This window comes from Sinohyriopsis cumingii, chromosome 15 (assembly GCF_028554795.1).
Source record: "Sinohyriopsis cumingii isolate HCF-2022 chromosome 15, ASM2855479v2, whole genome shotgun sequence".
Lineage (NCBI taxonomy): Eukaryota > Metazoa > Mollusca > Bivalvia > Unionida > Unionidae > Sinohyriopsis > Sinohyriopsis cumingii.
Genome location: NC_142975.1, coordinates 95,419,298 through 95,433,546, shown reverse-complemented (window position 1 = coordinate 95,433,546; position 14,249 = coordinate 95,419,298). Strand labels below are relative to the sequence as shown.

General features: G+C 33.1%; 1 protein-coding gene across 1 annotated transcript; it reads right to left on the bottom strand.

Annotated features, from left to right (window-relative positions):
- Positions 1-616: 616 nt before the first annotated feature.
- On the bottom strand, positions 617-14,043 carry LOC149782350 (uncharacterized). Its single transcript, XM_089934867.1, has 5 exons — positions 13,943-14,043; positions 13,082-13,120; positions 11,421-11,545; positions 10,730-10,897; positions 617-805 (listed from the first exon to the last, which is right to left on the bottom strand). Exons 1-5 carry the CDS (start codon positions 13,990-13,992, stop codon positions 720-722), a joined length of 468 nt encoding a protein of 155 aa, XP_089790993.1. The 5' UTR covers positions 13,993-14,043; the 3' UTR covers positions 617-719.
- Between the last annotated feature and the right edge of the window lie 206 nt (positions 14,044-14,249).

The window sequence follows — 14,249 nt, the reverse complement described above, 5'->3', positions numbered from 1 at the left end:
ATATAGTTTATATGCACATATTATTTACAGGCTGTTATTGTGAAATGGATAGAAGAAAGGAAAATATACATGGTCGATCGGACACCCAAACCCACAAATTCGAAAACGTAGCCTAAATAGAAAGAATCCTCACATGAATGACCATTAATGTCATAACGAAGTACAGCGCTTAATGCCAAAAGTACGATATCTAACGTCTTCCTCTTGAAGAATGCTTAATAAGTTTACTGTATTTTCAAGTTATTAGATACATACTGACTCACAATCCGGACAAAGCATTTCGTGTTACTAGCAATGATAACCAAATTTTAACCTTTCGATTTACATGCCCAATTTTATAACATATTTTGTTGTAAAATCGCAGTTGGATAAGTTCTGAATATTCACAGCATATATATTTTAGTTGTATTTTATCTCAGAAAACTTTAATGTATGAATTTGTTCAACGACTTAGATTGAATACTTAGCAATGGTTACTTTCAGGGAGAGAGAGAGAGAAAGAAAGAGAGAGAATACTTGTGGCGTTATGATTTTATCTCTATTAACATCCACGCCTGAAAATCGTCCACTTATAAAGAATGTGTCATGCTATGTAAATTAAAAATAACACTTGAACGGTGGCTAATCAATTTATTGAAACAAATAATTTTGTCTGAATCTAGACCCAGATGGTGAATTTGATATATCCGTTGTTGCACCAAACAGTGAAACTGGGTATGTTATGCAATCTTCTTGTTCGGAATTGCTGTTACAAGACGAAGATAGGCGATGAGAAATTCGTACAAAGAGATTTTTCCGTCTTTTCCTAAAATAAGTAAAGGATACAAATAATGGCAGGTTACTTTCAAAGTCAATATTTTTAAGTCAGTTAGAACAATATATCTAGATCTGTATACTCTATAGTGTATAAAAATGGACATAAACGAAATCGTTAATCAAACTGCTTGTTTCAGAGCCCATAGACTTTTCGAAGTTCTGCTGTATACACCTACATAGGAAACCAAAGGATTGATGGGCATGACACTGGTCTAATGCTACAAGAGAATGCCAGCGTTTCGCATAAAAATGCAACAGTAATTATGTGGAATATATATATATATATATATATATATATATATATATATATATATATATATATATATATATATATATATATATATATATATATATATATATATATATATAAATAATGCGTTTAGATATGCCGAAGAAGTAGCATACCAGTTGAAGTTACAGGTTAGGTTGTATACTCTAACTGTGAACATGAACATATCGTTGTACAAAATCAACAACTAAATGTTTCCTTGGGTATGATATTGGGATTCAATACTTGATTCGTACATATTGACAGGTTAGAGATAAATAAAGAGTAATGGAATCTGAAAAGTGGTCTGAATATACAATTGTAGGAATAGCGCATTCTAAATTACCACTCAGGAAGAATGAGAAATGCTATGACACAAAGCTGACTGGAATCGCTTATTGCAATTTACCACAATGGACGAATGAGAAATGCCCTGTTATCAAGTTGTAGTAATTGACCATTGCCAACGTACCATACATAAAGACTGAGAATTATTAGAATATCACGCTTGAGTAATCGCGCAAGTGTCATTTATCACTCACGAAGAATGTGAAATACGATGATATGCAAAGCTTTTTAAATGACAGTATCACGCATATGCTCTTTTTAAAATGAACTCGAATAACAGTTAACAGGAGAGAGACGTGAAACAAACACCTTAGGAAGAAACCTATTTGCCTGATTAACAAATGATTATAAAACGAAATAGACCAACCGACACTCATCCGATCTGGATTATTTGGAACTATTGGAACCTTTGACAAAATTTGGACGATCACCATTGTAGGAATAAGAGAATTGATAAGAAATAAATTTCATGTTGAGAGATAAAATTTAATATTCAAGACAAATGTATTAGACATGCTTACACACACACACACACACACACACACACACACACACACACACAGATAGATAGATAGATATTTAGTAATTATAATATATAAAGTCGATTGGTATAATGTTAATTTACTTGATGTGTCATAAAAGAATTAGTTATTAGCATTTTTAATCAGAGGTGTAGATACGGCTTCAAATAGGCAACAAACAATCACGAGCCAACAAATGGCATCATTATAAATGATTGCTACCTTCAATGTTAGATTACGTTCGTGCGCCAAGGCTATGTTGTTGGTCTGCACGTATCTAAAATGGACTAGGTCACACTTCTTGATCACCCTGTGTCATTTGAACATAAAAGTCGAATCGTAACAGCATATTTTAACGTATAAGATGCTTCGGAAGATGTGGGGTGTTCCAAAGTAACATCATCATCATAATCCTTCTTCTCTGCATAATCATTATTCATTTTGTCTTTATATATAATTATTACTCATGTTGTCTTCTCTATAAAATTGTTTTCGACTTTTGGAGATTGCTTATCATTCTTTGAAATACCGTTCATCTCTAAATAGATAGTAGTTTTTAGGCCGAGTTTAAACGAGTTAGGTAAGATATTTAAATTGTTGTTTAATCCGGATCGTGTTCGGTTCCATATCTATTTGACTCAGTAACAAAATGTTACTCTCATCACGAATAATATACTTCATTTTCATAACCATGTTAGTTGGCAATAAAAAATATACCCTTATCAGTAGCACTATATTTCTGTGTCATAAAGAGATACCTAATCACAAGGACTATAATACTCTTAAACAGCCATGTTATTCGGTAATAAAATGAAATCTCCAATAGTCTGATTAATTTGCATGAGCATGTTATCCAATACTTGCAAAGTACCCTGAATCAGCAACATTTCAGCTTCATAACTATATTACATGGTAGTACAGAAATAACCCTTTATAGTCATCCGTAAAATTAATTTTCACATTTGAATATTTACTTGCTGCTAATATTTTACCAAGCATTTATAATCTGTTTCGTAAGCTAGCTGCTCTGAAATAAATATCTCTTACAATTTTAAAAGTGTTGTACAATACTTTAAACTTTGACCCTTTTTATCTGTTCTCTCTTCCGTTTATATAATTGCTGAAGGACGTAGAGGCAGTCAGTAGGATAAACTTTCTCTGACACAATGTCACTTCATTTCATGAAAATGCTTTCTTGTATTGAACAGTACATACTCCTTTGCTATATTCACATTTGTAAGCCGATATCACAACAGCAGTTAGACTGCAGAGACTTATATGCACGGTTGTCATGCTTTTGTTTGCTTTCTGCAGGTATCTCCATGTTTGCTGAGTATCAACTTTGACACTGTATATATATTATTTTATTTTGTAATGAGTCTTCATCATCTAAAAGTGTTGCATTTTCATATTGCAATTTTCAAAATCTGGAAATATACCTGCAATATGCCAGTAGGAGCTTACACAAGCAGCTGAAGCTATCCACACTGTAGTGTTTTGTTGACTGACACAATGTGATGTGAGTCCCTGATCTGTATCTTTACATGGAATCATCATTTACAAATTGTATCGAAATCTTTAATCGCTTGCAATCATTAGCACTACATTCCAGCTTTTCTTGTTCAATATGTTTGCAATATCAGGACAGTTACTAACAGTAAATGGAGATGTATTACATTCATAAGATGCTGTAATTTCGTCCCTTTGAAATATGACGCAAACTATTCAAGTTTTTAAACTTAACCTAAAATGTAATTGTTTAAATACATTGAACTACCACTTAGTATTTTCCCACTCTCTTTTGTAATTCTATATCTGTGTTTGTCTTACTCTTGCACGTTTCTACTTTGTCACGATTGCTCTGCATTAGATATATGTGATCCAAAACTACCTCTAGCGTTGAGTGTCTTAAATATTGATTCTACCATTTATTTGTCAAGGTTCAAAGGATGAATGAAATTTCTGAAAAACTTGCATGTTCAAAGTCTGTAGATGTGTACCGATTCAATTCATTCGTGTGGTATGGAAAATCGTTCCCTAAAATAGGTGATTAATGTTGAGGAAATGTTTCGTGATTGAATATTTTGTAGATGTATTACACCTTACTGTAGCAAAATACATGGTAGGTTGTCTAGTTTGTTCAATTCTTTCTTTGATCTTATTTGAGAAGACTTTATATAGGTGCATTTACATTTTTGTATTTTCATTACATTTCACTATGTTCTAAATTTGATACATTAGCTTGGAATATATATCTTCACCTTTTTGTAACTTCCAGAGACGCAGTTAGAGTAAAATTAATGGTTCTCATTTTTAGAAATATATTATAGAGTTCATTTGTTCCATAATGGTAATTATTACCTTCCTAGTACATCGTGTCGAATGTTGCTCCGTGTTCATCTTTCCACCTTATTGATGTAAAGTGTCATTGGAAGAATGACATTTACCTATTTATTTTAATATGATGCATATTTTAATGCATTTATGGTATATTAGACCAATGTTCTACTGATTTCCATCCTGGAGCGCAACACAGCCAAATTAAGAGACCATGTGTAGCCCTAGCCAGAATATAGTCACGCGGAGTTGAAGGCTTAGACATAGATTGTTAAGCAAACAATCACTATTATCATACTACTCGTACAAATACACTTACCCGGCTATGATTTGCTTGAATACCCGCGTGGTGAACAAAACAACAGATATTACTAGAATTGTATTACGCACACAACCCAACCACAAAAGTGACTGTTGGAGTCAGGCCAATATTATTGACTAACTCTCTTGCATATGTGGAGATTCATTACCTGTGAAACTAAAATTCTACTGAAGGAATAAGGTTACTAATCACTAAAATAACATGTTGTTTCCTTTGCTTGGCTATGTTTTTAATTGACTGTGCCAGAGATTATGTGATATATATGAAACAATTACACAACACATAGAGCGTGTGCTTAATTATTGTCCGTACGTGAGGGTTCTGCCTACCTGATTGTGCAATGATTCGGAGACGTAAATAAGATTTTCTTTTTAAATTTTAGGTTGGAAGATCTACTTCGTAGCACATCAAGATAAACTTAAATTTAAAGAAATTTGGTGAGCGACAATTAGTTTCTCTTTAAAATCAATCTTTGATATTCAACGATTACATTTTATAATTACGTTCAGTTATAAATTTAGAGGAATTATTTGTTTAAATTATTTGCTCTAATTACAACGTGATCATTGACTTTTTGGGTTAAGACACTACTTTGGGATTATTAAAATATCCTCCAAAGACTATATAATCATATCATTGTGGTACATCAGGACAGTGAAGGCTCTGTTACATAATATACCAGTTAGGATTTTTAAGGATTTAATACCCAATACTGTGAGTGTCTTTCGAATTTTCAAATTTTTATTTGAAGGAACTAAATTATTAGATAAGTTAAAAAATCTTGCTGCTTTCGCTTCGTTTTGACATATATTTTATGATTAACAGTAAGCTAAACTAAACTGCAGTACACATGTTTGCTGTCTGTATTTACTTATGTATATATGCATGCATGTCTGAATGCATATGTGTATGCATGCATGTATGTATGTATGTATGTGTGTGTTTATGTGTGTGTGTATGTACGTATGTATGTATGTATGTATGTATGTATGTATGTATGTATGTATGTATGTATGTATGTATGTATGCATGCAATTATGTCTGCGGGAATTACATTATGAAAACAACGGAACGTTTGAAACTCCAGAGAAAAGATTAAACCCTTATATTCCTTAAATTGTCAAAGAGGCTCAAAATATGTGGAATGAGTCTTCAAATACTTATCCGGTCTATCTTGATAAATTAATCGAGTAAGGAATGTATCGGAAGCACAACGGCATATGTGTGGTCAGGCTTATCACAAAACGCGAGAGAAAATCATTGCTGGATATTGTGCAAAAAGTTTTAAATTAACTAAGGCGAGGGAGTGAACATGGTTAGGACGATAGTAATGTCAATAGCGAGAACAGTTTATGATATACATTACGAGTATTAAGAAAAAGGACATTGGTACTCACTATCCGTGGGAGAGATTTTATAAAACATTTTCTCTGTCCATAGAAACAATCAATCACAGCTATGATGTACAATAACTCCAAAGCATTCATGATTATTGTATTTGATGCTGCGAACGGAAGTATGCAGCTTGGTGCAGTACTTAGTGATATATCACTTGTGCTCTTTTAGACCGATATGGAGGTACAAATATTTTACCTAAGTTTGCAGATTTATTTGTCACTGATTATTGTTATGTATATATCTATATCTATATATATATATATATATATATATATATATATATATATATATATATATATATATATATATATATATATATATATATATATATATATATATATAGTGTTATTTACTTTTGGTGAGTTCCTGTATATTGGGTAAGAGTTATAAATAGGTATTTACAATGATTAAAATTAATCCTGAGAACTAACTTTTTTACATGTTTGGGGTGATTCCCCATTGGATAGTTCAGTCAGGTTGGTTATGTTGTGACGTTTTTTGTTTCTGTGACTTCTTTCACTTAGGAGTTGTTGTGACATGGATAAGGTAGGAAAATATTACGACGACCGTCAACAGGGTGTAAATAAGGACGAGAGTTGATTAATTAATTAATTTTTATTTCCTTTGTTCTTGCTTTAATATCAGTCTGCATTTGTGTGTAATGCTGAGCGGGCACATTTGCTTGATTATTCATTGGATTTACAAAGTACTCACATTTTCATTTTCATTTGAAAACAAAGACGTGATTATTGTGAATTTATTTAAATAATTACTGTACAAAATATTTGCAATCCACTAAGAATGCTGACACATCAATACATTCGAGAACATGAAATTCATTCGGAGCATTCATTATGTTTGGGCTTTTAAGTTTGCATTTAATTCACAACATTGTATGTTCCTCTTAAAGTTTCATTTTATGACATAAAGTACTGATTTCTTTGTTCAGTCTTACAAAACTTGTTGGCTAACTTATTTCTTTTAGTTTGTTTAAGACCATATATATATACTAAAAGTTTCTGTTTATAGGAGGCCATGACAGAATAGTTCATATTCTTGTGAGATTGCCCTAGATATTGCTGTGTCAGAAATCATTTCGATATGCATCACAATTTCAGTGGAATTCAGGGCGTAATCAATGCATACGTGTATGTTTTACATAACATGACCTTTGTGGCAGTAGGTGCTATTTCGAATAATGTATAGCACATTTGCGAGCGTTACTTGTTGGTCTGAATTTTTGACTATGCTTAAAATGATGTCGCGTGAGCAGGCAATGTAGCACCAAATATACTATTGTAGAAACACCTGACGATTATGTTGAGGAAAAAGATAAAGTCAATAAAATAATAGCGTGGATAGAAGCCATTGCAGTTTGTGATCTTGTTTAAGTAGAAATAATACTAAAAACATTTATTAGTGAGACACTGATGTTGTAATGTATATAACACTCCACATGAGACGACCCTCAAGCAACTAGCACGAAAGTGTTGAATACGAATAATAACCTGAATGAGAAAAATCAACATAGTTGCAATGTTATGGCCGTTTGACCGTGTAGGAACTTTGTGAAATAGCAGCGCAGTATTACTTAATAATTCCTATCGGGGTCGCGCGGAATGAAATATCACATGTGACAGGCGATGAACGAGAGCGTCGATTCCGTACCGCAGTGATCAACAAAACTGCGGCTGCCGAAAATGGACCTCAGTTCTAAGTCCATGAGATTGAACTACATAAACGTCTTGTTTAAATTAGACGATCACTGGACAATTATCCCAATCGAAAACGATCCAGCTAAAGACGCTGTGAAAATTCCTTCTAGAATGAGTTTTAACAACTATATCAAAGTTACAGCGCACGGACAACTCAGTGGTTAAAATGAGATTTTTTCCCATCTGAATTTGATTATTCTGACAAACCATGAGAATGGTGAAGTTTTTAACGTCTTAAGACCGTGGATGAAAGAGGTGATTGATTGATCTTAAATCGCAAAGACACCACGTCAATTAATGTGCTAATGGACGAAACCTTTGAAACGATTCTAAAGACTTTTGACAATTTTGCAACTCAGGATCAAAATCGAAGCATGGACAGATTCATATTATATGTTAAAGTCCAGTTAAAATCCAACGCCAGCGTACTGCGCGGCGACCAGCAATCATTGTGAGAAAATATCACAGTGGATGTTTGGAATATGCGTTCTATTCGACAATGCATCATGCAAGAAAAAACAACAGCAAAAACACCAACTTCGATAATACAAGCAATACGTGCGTGAACCTAGAATTATTAATGTGTGGGACATGCGTGCGTCTCTAAGTGTTGATCCCAACTTCGAAGATTTTTTAGTAATAGTCTTAACCAGCTAAAGACCTCAATCCGTTAAAATGTAATTACATGTGCAGAACACGCCTTATTATTTTCTTATATGTGATGCCCACTTGGATATTAATGAAAATTAATGCTTTCGTTGGTTTTAGTCGACGAAGACAAATATATATTCTCTATACTGCAATGTATATTGAACATCTATATTATCAATTGGATTTGAAATGTATATTCCCTTCAGAGGTTGTCTTTCTATGGTAATAACACGTCCCATTTAAGGAGCGGAAATTAACTAACAGCTGACATATTCATATCATTTCACGATCTAGCCTCATGAGTAAAAAATTTAATCAATAAATAAATTAATAAAAAACATAAATATGTCCATTTTTACACATTCTTGTAACACCCTCGGTTTTATTCCACAGTCTCAACTATTTTTTGTATTCGTCGGTCTTTTGTAACAGAGTAGTTATATCTTTCTCTGTAATTTTTATTGTTGATGCAATATTAGTACTCTGAGAACGTTCTCTCACATTTACCTGAAAGAAGTATAGAAGTGTGGACATAAATATATTGTTTGTATGAGCTGTGCAAGATTCAGCAAGATATTTTGCTTTCCTTGGATTAGACTGTATAATCCAAATAAATGTATTCTTCGAAAGTAAGCTATCCGTTATTTTTTTTTTGGTACTCAATTTGCTTACTTCATTATTTGGTCAGATTTTATCCTTTGTGCTATTAAAATAAAATTGCACAATGAGAACATACAATATGAATAGTTTAATTTTGGTGCTTTCAATATCCGCGACTGATTGTGACTTTATTGTATTTAAAATTTTTTTATTATAAACATTATGTAACCGTGTGTTTGAGATGATTCAATACTACTTTGTAAATTGTGTAAATTACTCCATTTTTTCGCATTTCCTCTTTGGCCATGTCTGGAAAGGGACTTCATGTAATTTTGTCGTGCCAAGTCTAACTGGTTCCTTTCATTACGTGTTGTACACGCTCACTGTTCTCACTCGGCTTATCAGTAACACTCGATTATAAAAGTTGTCTCAATGTAGACATGCATTCTAAACTAAGACAATATCGACAAAATCTACCAATGCATATGATTTAGTTAGTTCCTTCATACTGACTTCTTTCAACTATTACCTAATTAACATTTTGCCCTTATTTAATGTCTCCTTTTTGGTATTTTTTATCCAATTTGAATGTTTCGCTGCTTGACTTTTTTGTTCAACCTGACATGTTTTTCTTTATTATTTTTGACAGCGTTTCTTTTCTGGTTGTTCCGTAACCTTATAATTTATTTTCCTCATTTTATTGGTTTTCTTTTTCATGTATGTTGCGAGAAATAGAGCGTGTAAATGCGTGTAATGAGCTAGTTAAAGTAAATACAAGTTAATGCTAGTTTTAAGTTATGCAATGCCCTTTTTTAATGAAGCTTCGGATGAACTAAAATTCATTTTACGAACTTGTTTAAATCTGAAGGTAGCGCAATCTCAGAAGAATAATTCATGAAAAATGAATAGTCTAAAAATGAATTAAATATTCGCTCCATATTTGTCGAATAGAAAAACATAAGTAAGTTTAATAAAGTTGATGCATCATGCACACCTTAGGACATATTGTATGGATCAAAAGTACTGGAACAAAAAAACGAAAATAACGGTCGTGCCAAGAAGAAAATATAAAATGATTTTTATTGATAAGAAATGTATATTTAAAAATGATAAAAGAAATGATAAAGTAAAAATGAAAATAATGTGATTTGAGGCTGATAAAGAAATGTTGCCGTCTAAAAAACAAATAAAACATGTAATGTGTTAGCTTTTGAAAATTATTTTTCTTTCGTGGAGTGGAGTGTAGGGTGGTAATAATTGAAAATAAAAATGATTTTTTTGCAGGTATTTTGTGGTGAGGCAGCAAATATAGACTATATAATACTGGTTTATTGAAAATGCTGTTCTACGATTGCCAACTCATGTAGAACGATACCAGTATTTGTTTAGTTGTAATAATTAATTTTATCGTTTCGCCTCCAAAATAATATATGACAAAAATTAGGGTTGTGACTATATTTGGATACCGGTAGTTTTGACGCATTTTGTTTGCCATACATATGTCATGTAGGTCGATTATCGTCTGCCCGACACAGCAGGGCCCAACATTCATTACACCAGTTTTTCCTTTATACTTTGTATATTTTTGCAAAATCCTTTTCCGTATTCTTCATTGATGGAGGAAACTTCATGTCCTGCCCTATTATACATTTACGATGTTTTGGGTGTGAATGCCTCTTGCCTTGTCTACATGAATTTATAGGTAAAAAAACGAATTATTGTACGCTTTCTAATGTATGTTTAATTTACTTACTGATTGCGGTATCAAAGGTACTGAACGTGGCTATAACATCGGGTAATGTAATAGCGTCATTATTATCTGTGTCAAACGCTTGAAATATCCTGATGGAGGTCGCGCCGTCAAATATCCCAAGTGCAGCATCTACGGTGATCCACTCTTGTCTTGAGATGGAGTTATCACCTGATATACAATATCAGCATTTACGAATAACAACGAATACTTCGTGCAATAAGGGGTTATGTTATATAATTCTTTATGTGCACAATGCTTTGACATGGAGAAAATCCGTGCTTTGATATATGAATGCCCCAACTTTATGTAATTATCAAAGTAAATTTGTTTCCAAGAGAAACAGCTACTCTTTATAAACATAATAAAAAAGAAGGTTCACTTCTAATTAACGTCACCACATTGTTACGTTCGTACGTACTGCAATTAAGTCACATTAGTCATGCAAATGTTTCTGATTGGCCATTTCCTGGTACAAGCGTTATTGATTTGGCAAAGTCTATCTGTGCAGATTAGTATCCTTACTGTCAATCACAACCACTTAATCGTGCAACTGTTTTAAGATGGGTGTTTGCCTTATCCAAACATTACATTTGTGGCAAAGTATGAAAATGAATATGATAGTCATTCTGTCATTTGATAAAATTAATTTCAATGTATAGTTATTACTAATGAGAAACCATATTCTATATACCGTTGAAATCTTTATCCAGGGAAATGCTGATGAATTCATCAAGACTGATATAGCCATCCCTCTTTGTTCGATCCGTCAGCACAAACAGTCCTGCTAACTTGTTATGTATATCAAAGCCGAACTTACTGTAACAATAAATACATTCCTTGAAATTCTCAGTTTTTATGGGAATTGATGTATCTTTATTTATATTTCAGTATCGCATAGTATGGCAGAAATTCAGTTAAGGAGTATGTATAATGCCTGGTTTCAGGGTGAGTTTCTGATCAAGGCACCTTGCTCCTATTTTCTCTGCACTAGATAGTCAGTAATGTATTGATTTGACTTAAAACCCAACATAACAACAATTCATATGCAACAGTTTGAGTCATCACCATTGTCTGAAGCTTTTAATTAAGACTGAAATCCCAACGTGCAGATTGGTGTTGGTATTATAGATAGTGACTGCGTTAGGCAATGGAAACACGAGTATATCGATACCGAAGGAAAACAACGACCTAATTCAACCATGAAAATAAGGAAATATAACGTCTGAAACTATGACTGCATATATCCATGTGTCTAACTAAAGCAATACAATTGTCCTTTGTTTATGACTGGAATTACAAGGTACTGTAGGGATTCTAAACTGGTCAGCTGTTTCAAAATGTTCATAATAAGAAAACGTTTTGAAAACGCCAGGCACATCCTTTTCGTACAAATATCATATACATTTCTTTGGCCTGCGTACGTACCACTGAATGAAAAATCTGCTTTAGGTTATGCTTTTTAAATACTTTCAATATATCATAACGCGTATAGACGACGATGGATCACTGATGTCTTTTTAAACAAAGTGGATCCACAAACGCTGGACCCCTTTCTACCAATCAATGCAATCTTCACCTGGAATAGATGAGTTTGACTTACACACTGCTGGTCTCTTTCTACACCTGGTGTGGACGGATTGGATTCAGTCACTGGTTTTATTTTCAGGCAATGCAATCTACATATGGTACGGACGAATTTGACGCACTGATTTCTTTCCATAAACTTATGAAATCTATACTGGTAAATACACATTTAACTCATTCAGTGATCTCATTCTATCAATTAATGCAATCTAAAGCTGTTGTAGACAAATCTGACCACCTAACTGATTGTTTTCTATTAACCAGTGCAATGTACACCTGGTAAAGATAAAAATGTCTCTAGCACTGTTCTTTTTTTGTTAAACCTGGCATAGACGAATTTGACCCTTTCGTTGATATCTTTCTATCAACTAACCATATCTACACCTGGTGGAGACAACTTGGACAACCGTACTAATTTTATTTCTATCAATCAAAGGAATATGAATATGATATCAACGAATTTGACTCACCAATCTCTCTCAATCGAACAACGAAAACATAAAAACTGAAGATATATTGAGCATGAATGCATCAGTATTACCAAGACATACAAATACCTTAATGACAAAATTACAACTTGGAATACTAAATTATTATAAATAGTACCACATCAATACCAAGTAAATATTAATACACGTGTAAACATGTAGATATAACTAGGATTGTAGATATCAATGAAATATTAATGCAGGCACATTAATGTCTATCAAAATAAGAACTGTACAACTACTCGAAGAGACATGGAAATCGTGAGTGGAGGAAATTTACCTCAGCTGTCCGCATGTAATACCTTGCTGTGTAAATATTCTGAAATGACAGAAATTTAGGATTTGGGTGACACGCTTAAGACTATAAACAAAATCATTTTCTTTAAAGGTCTATTCATTTAACTTTTACAATCGCCTAACCATTCCCCTGGCCCGTATTGCTCCACGTTTCTCGTCTTCAAGTTTGTTTGCAAAATGAACGACTAATTTCAAAATTTATATGATTCAGTCATCTACAAAATATATTCCAAACCCAACGTAATGCATTTCAGCCCTGTAGTCTACTGTGCTCCTTAACAAAGCTAATAAAGGATAGAACATTTAAAATGTGTTTTTTTTAGCAGCTACCAAACTCAATCTTAACCCAATCGTAATACATTCTGAAATATAATAGTGTGTTTGTGGCATGAACAAAATGCAGTCCATCCACAACCTATTCGATTCTGAAATTTTAGTGAATTGTGGCGTACACAAAACGCATTCTAACTCAAGCCTTAACAATTCTAAAATTTAGGAGTGTGTTTGTGGCATGTACAAAACGCAATCCAGCCCCATTCAAACGAATTCTGAAATTTAAGAGTGTGGTTTTGGCGTGTACAAAATGTATCCATCCTGACATGATACATTTACAAATTTAGCACCTTGTTTCTGGCAACTACAAAACGCAATCTAACCACGAAATAATAAATTCCTAAATTCAAGGTCCTTTATTTGCCAGTAGAGTACGATCTGCACAAAGTTTTGCATTATGTGCATGTTACTTTTGACTCTGCTATTCTCACAGAAGGATTGACTTGTTCTGACATTAAAGATATTTTAAATAAAGCGAACCTAGCCCATTGCTCTACAATAATCAACTTACATGCAGAGAAATAAGGCAGCAAGTAGACCCGAGCTCTTCTCCATCTGCATGCGACAAGGGATAATACAATCCAAATTGCATTAAGACGATTTTAATCAACCTCCTTATATGCAGTCTACGTGGCAGTAGTAATTATATAAGCAAGAAAAAGGCACAGAAAATAATATATCTACCGAAATGATTGATAATAGCTATCGCTCTAACTATGTAATATACACAATATATATTAAATGGTAACACTAATTAATCAAGATACTAGACCCAAAACACTATACACACTATAAACGAAAAAAAACTAAAGTACGTT

Excerpts from the sequence above, each read along its gene's own strand:
- LOC149782350 (XM_089934867.1), bottom strand. The coding sequence starts at position 13,992 with ATGCAGATGGAGAAGAGCTCGGGTCTACTTGCTGCCTTATTTCTCTGC. Across the intron at positions 11,546-13,081 it reads ATTACATGCGGACAGCTGAG|TAAGTTCGGCTTTGATATAC; the intron begins GTAAATTTCCTC and ends TTATTGTTACAG. Across the intron at positions 806-10,729 it reads TACCTTTGATACCGCAATCA|GAAAAGACGGAAAAATCTCT; the intron begins GTAAGTAAATTA and ends TACTTATTTTAG.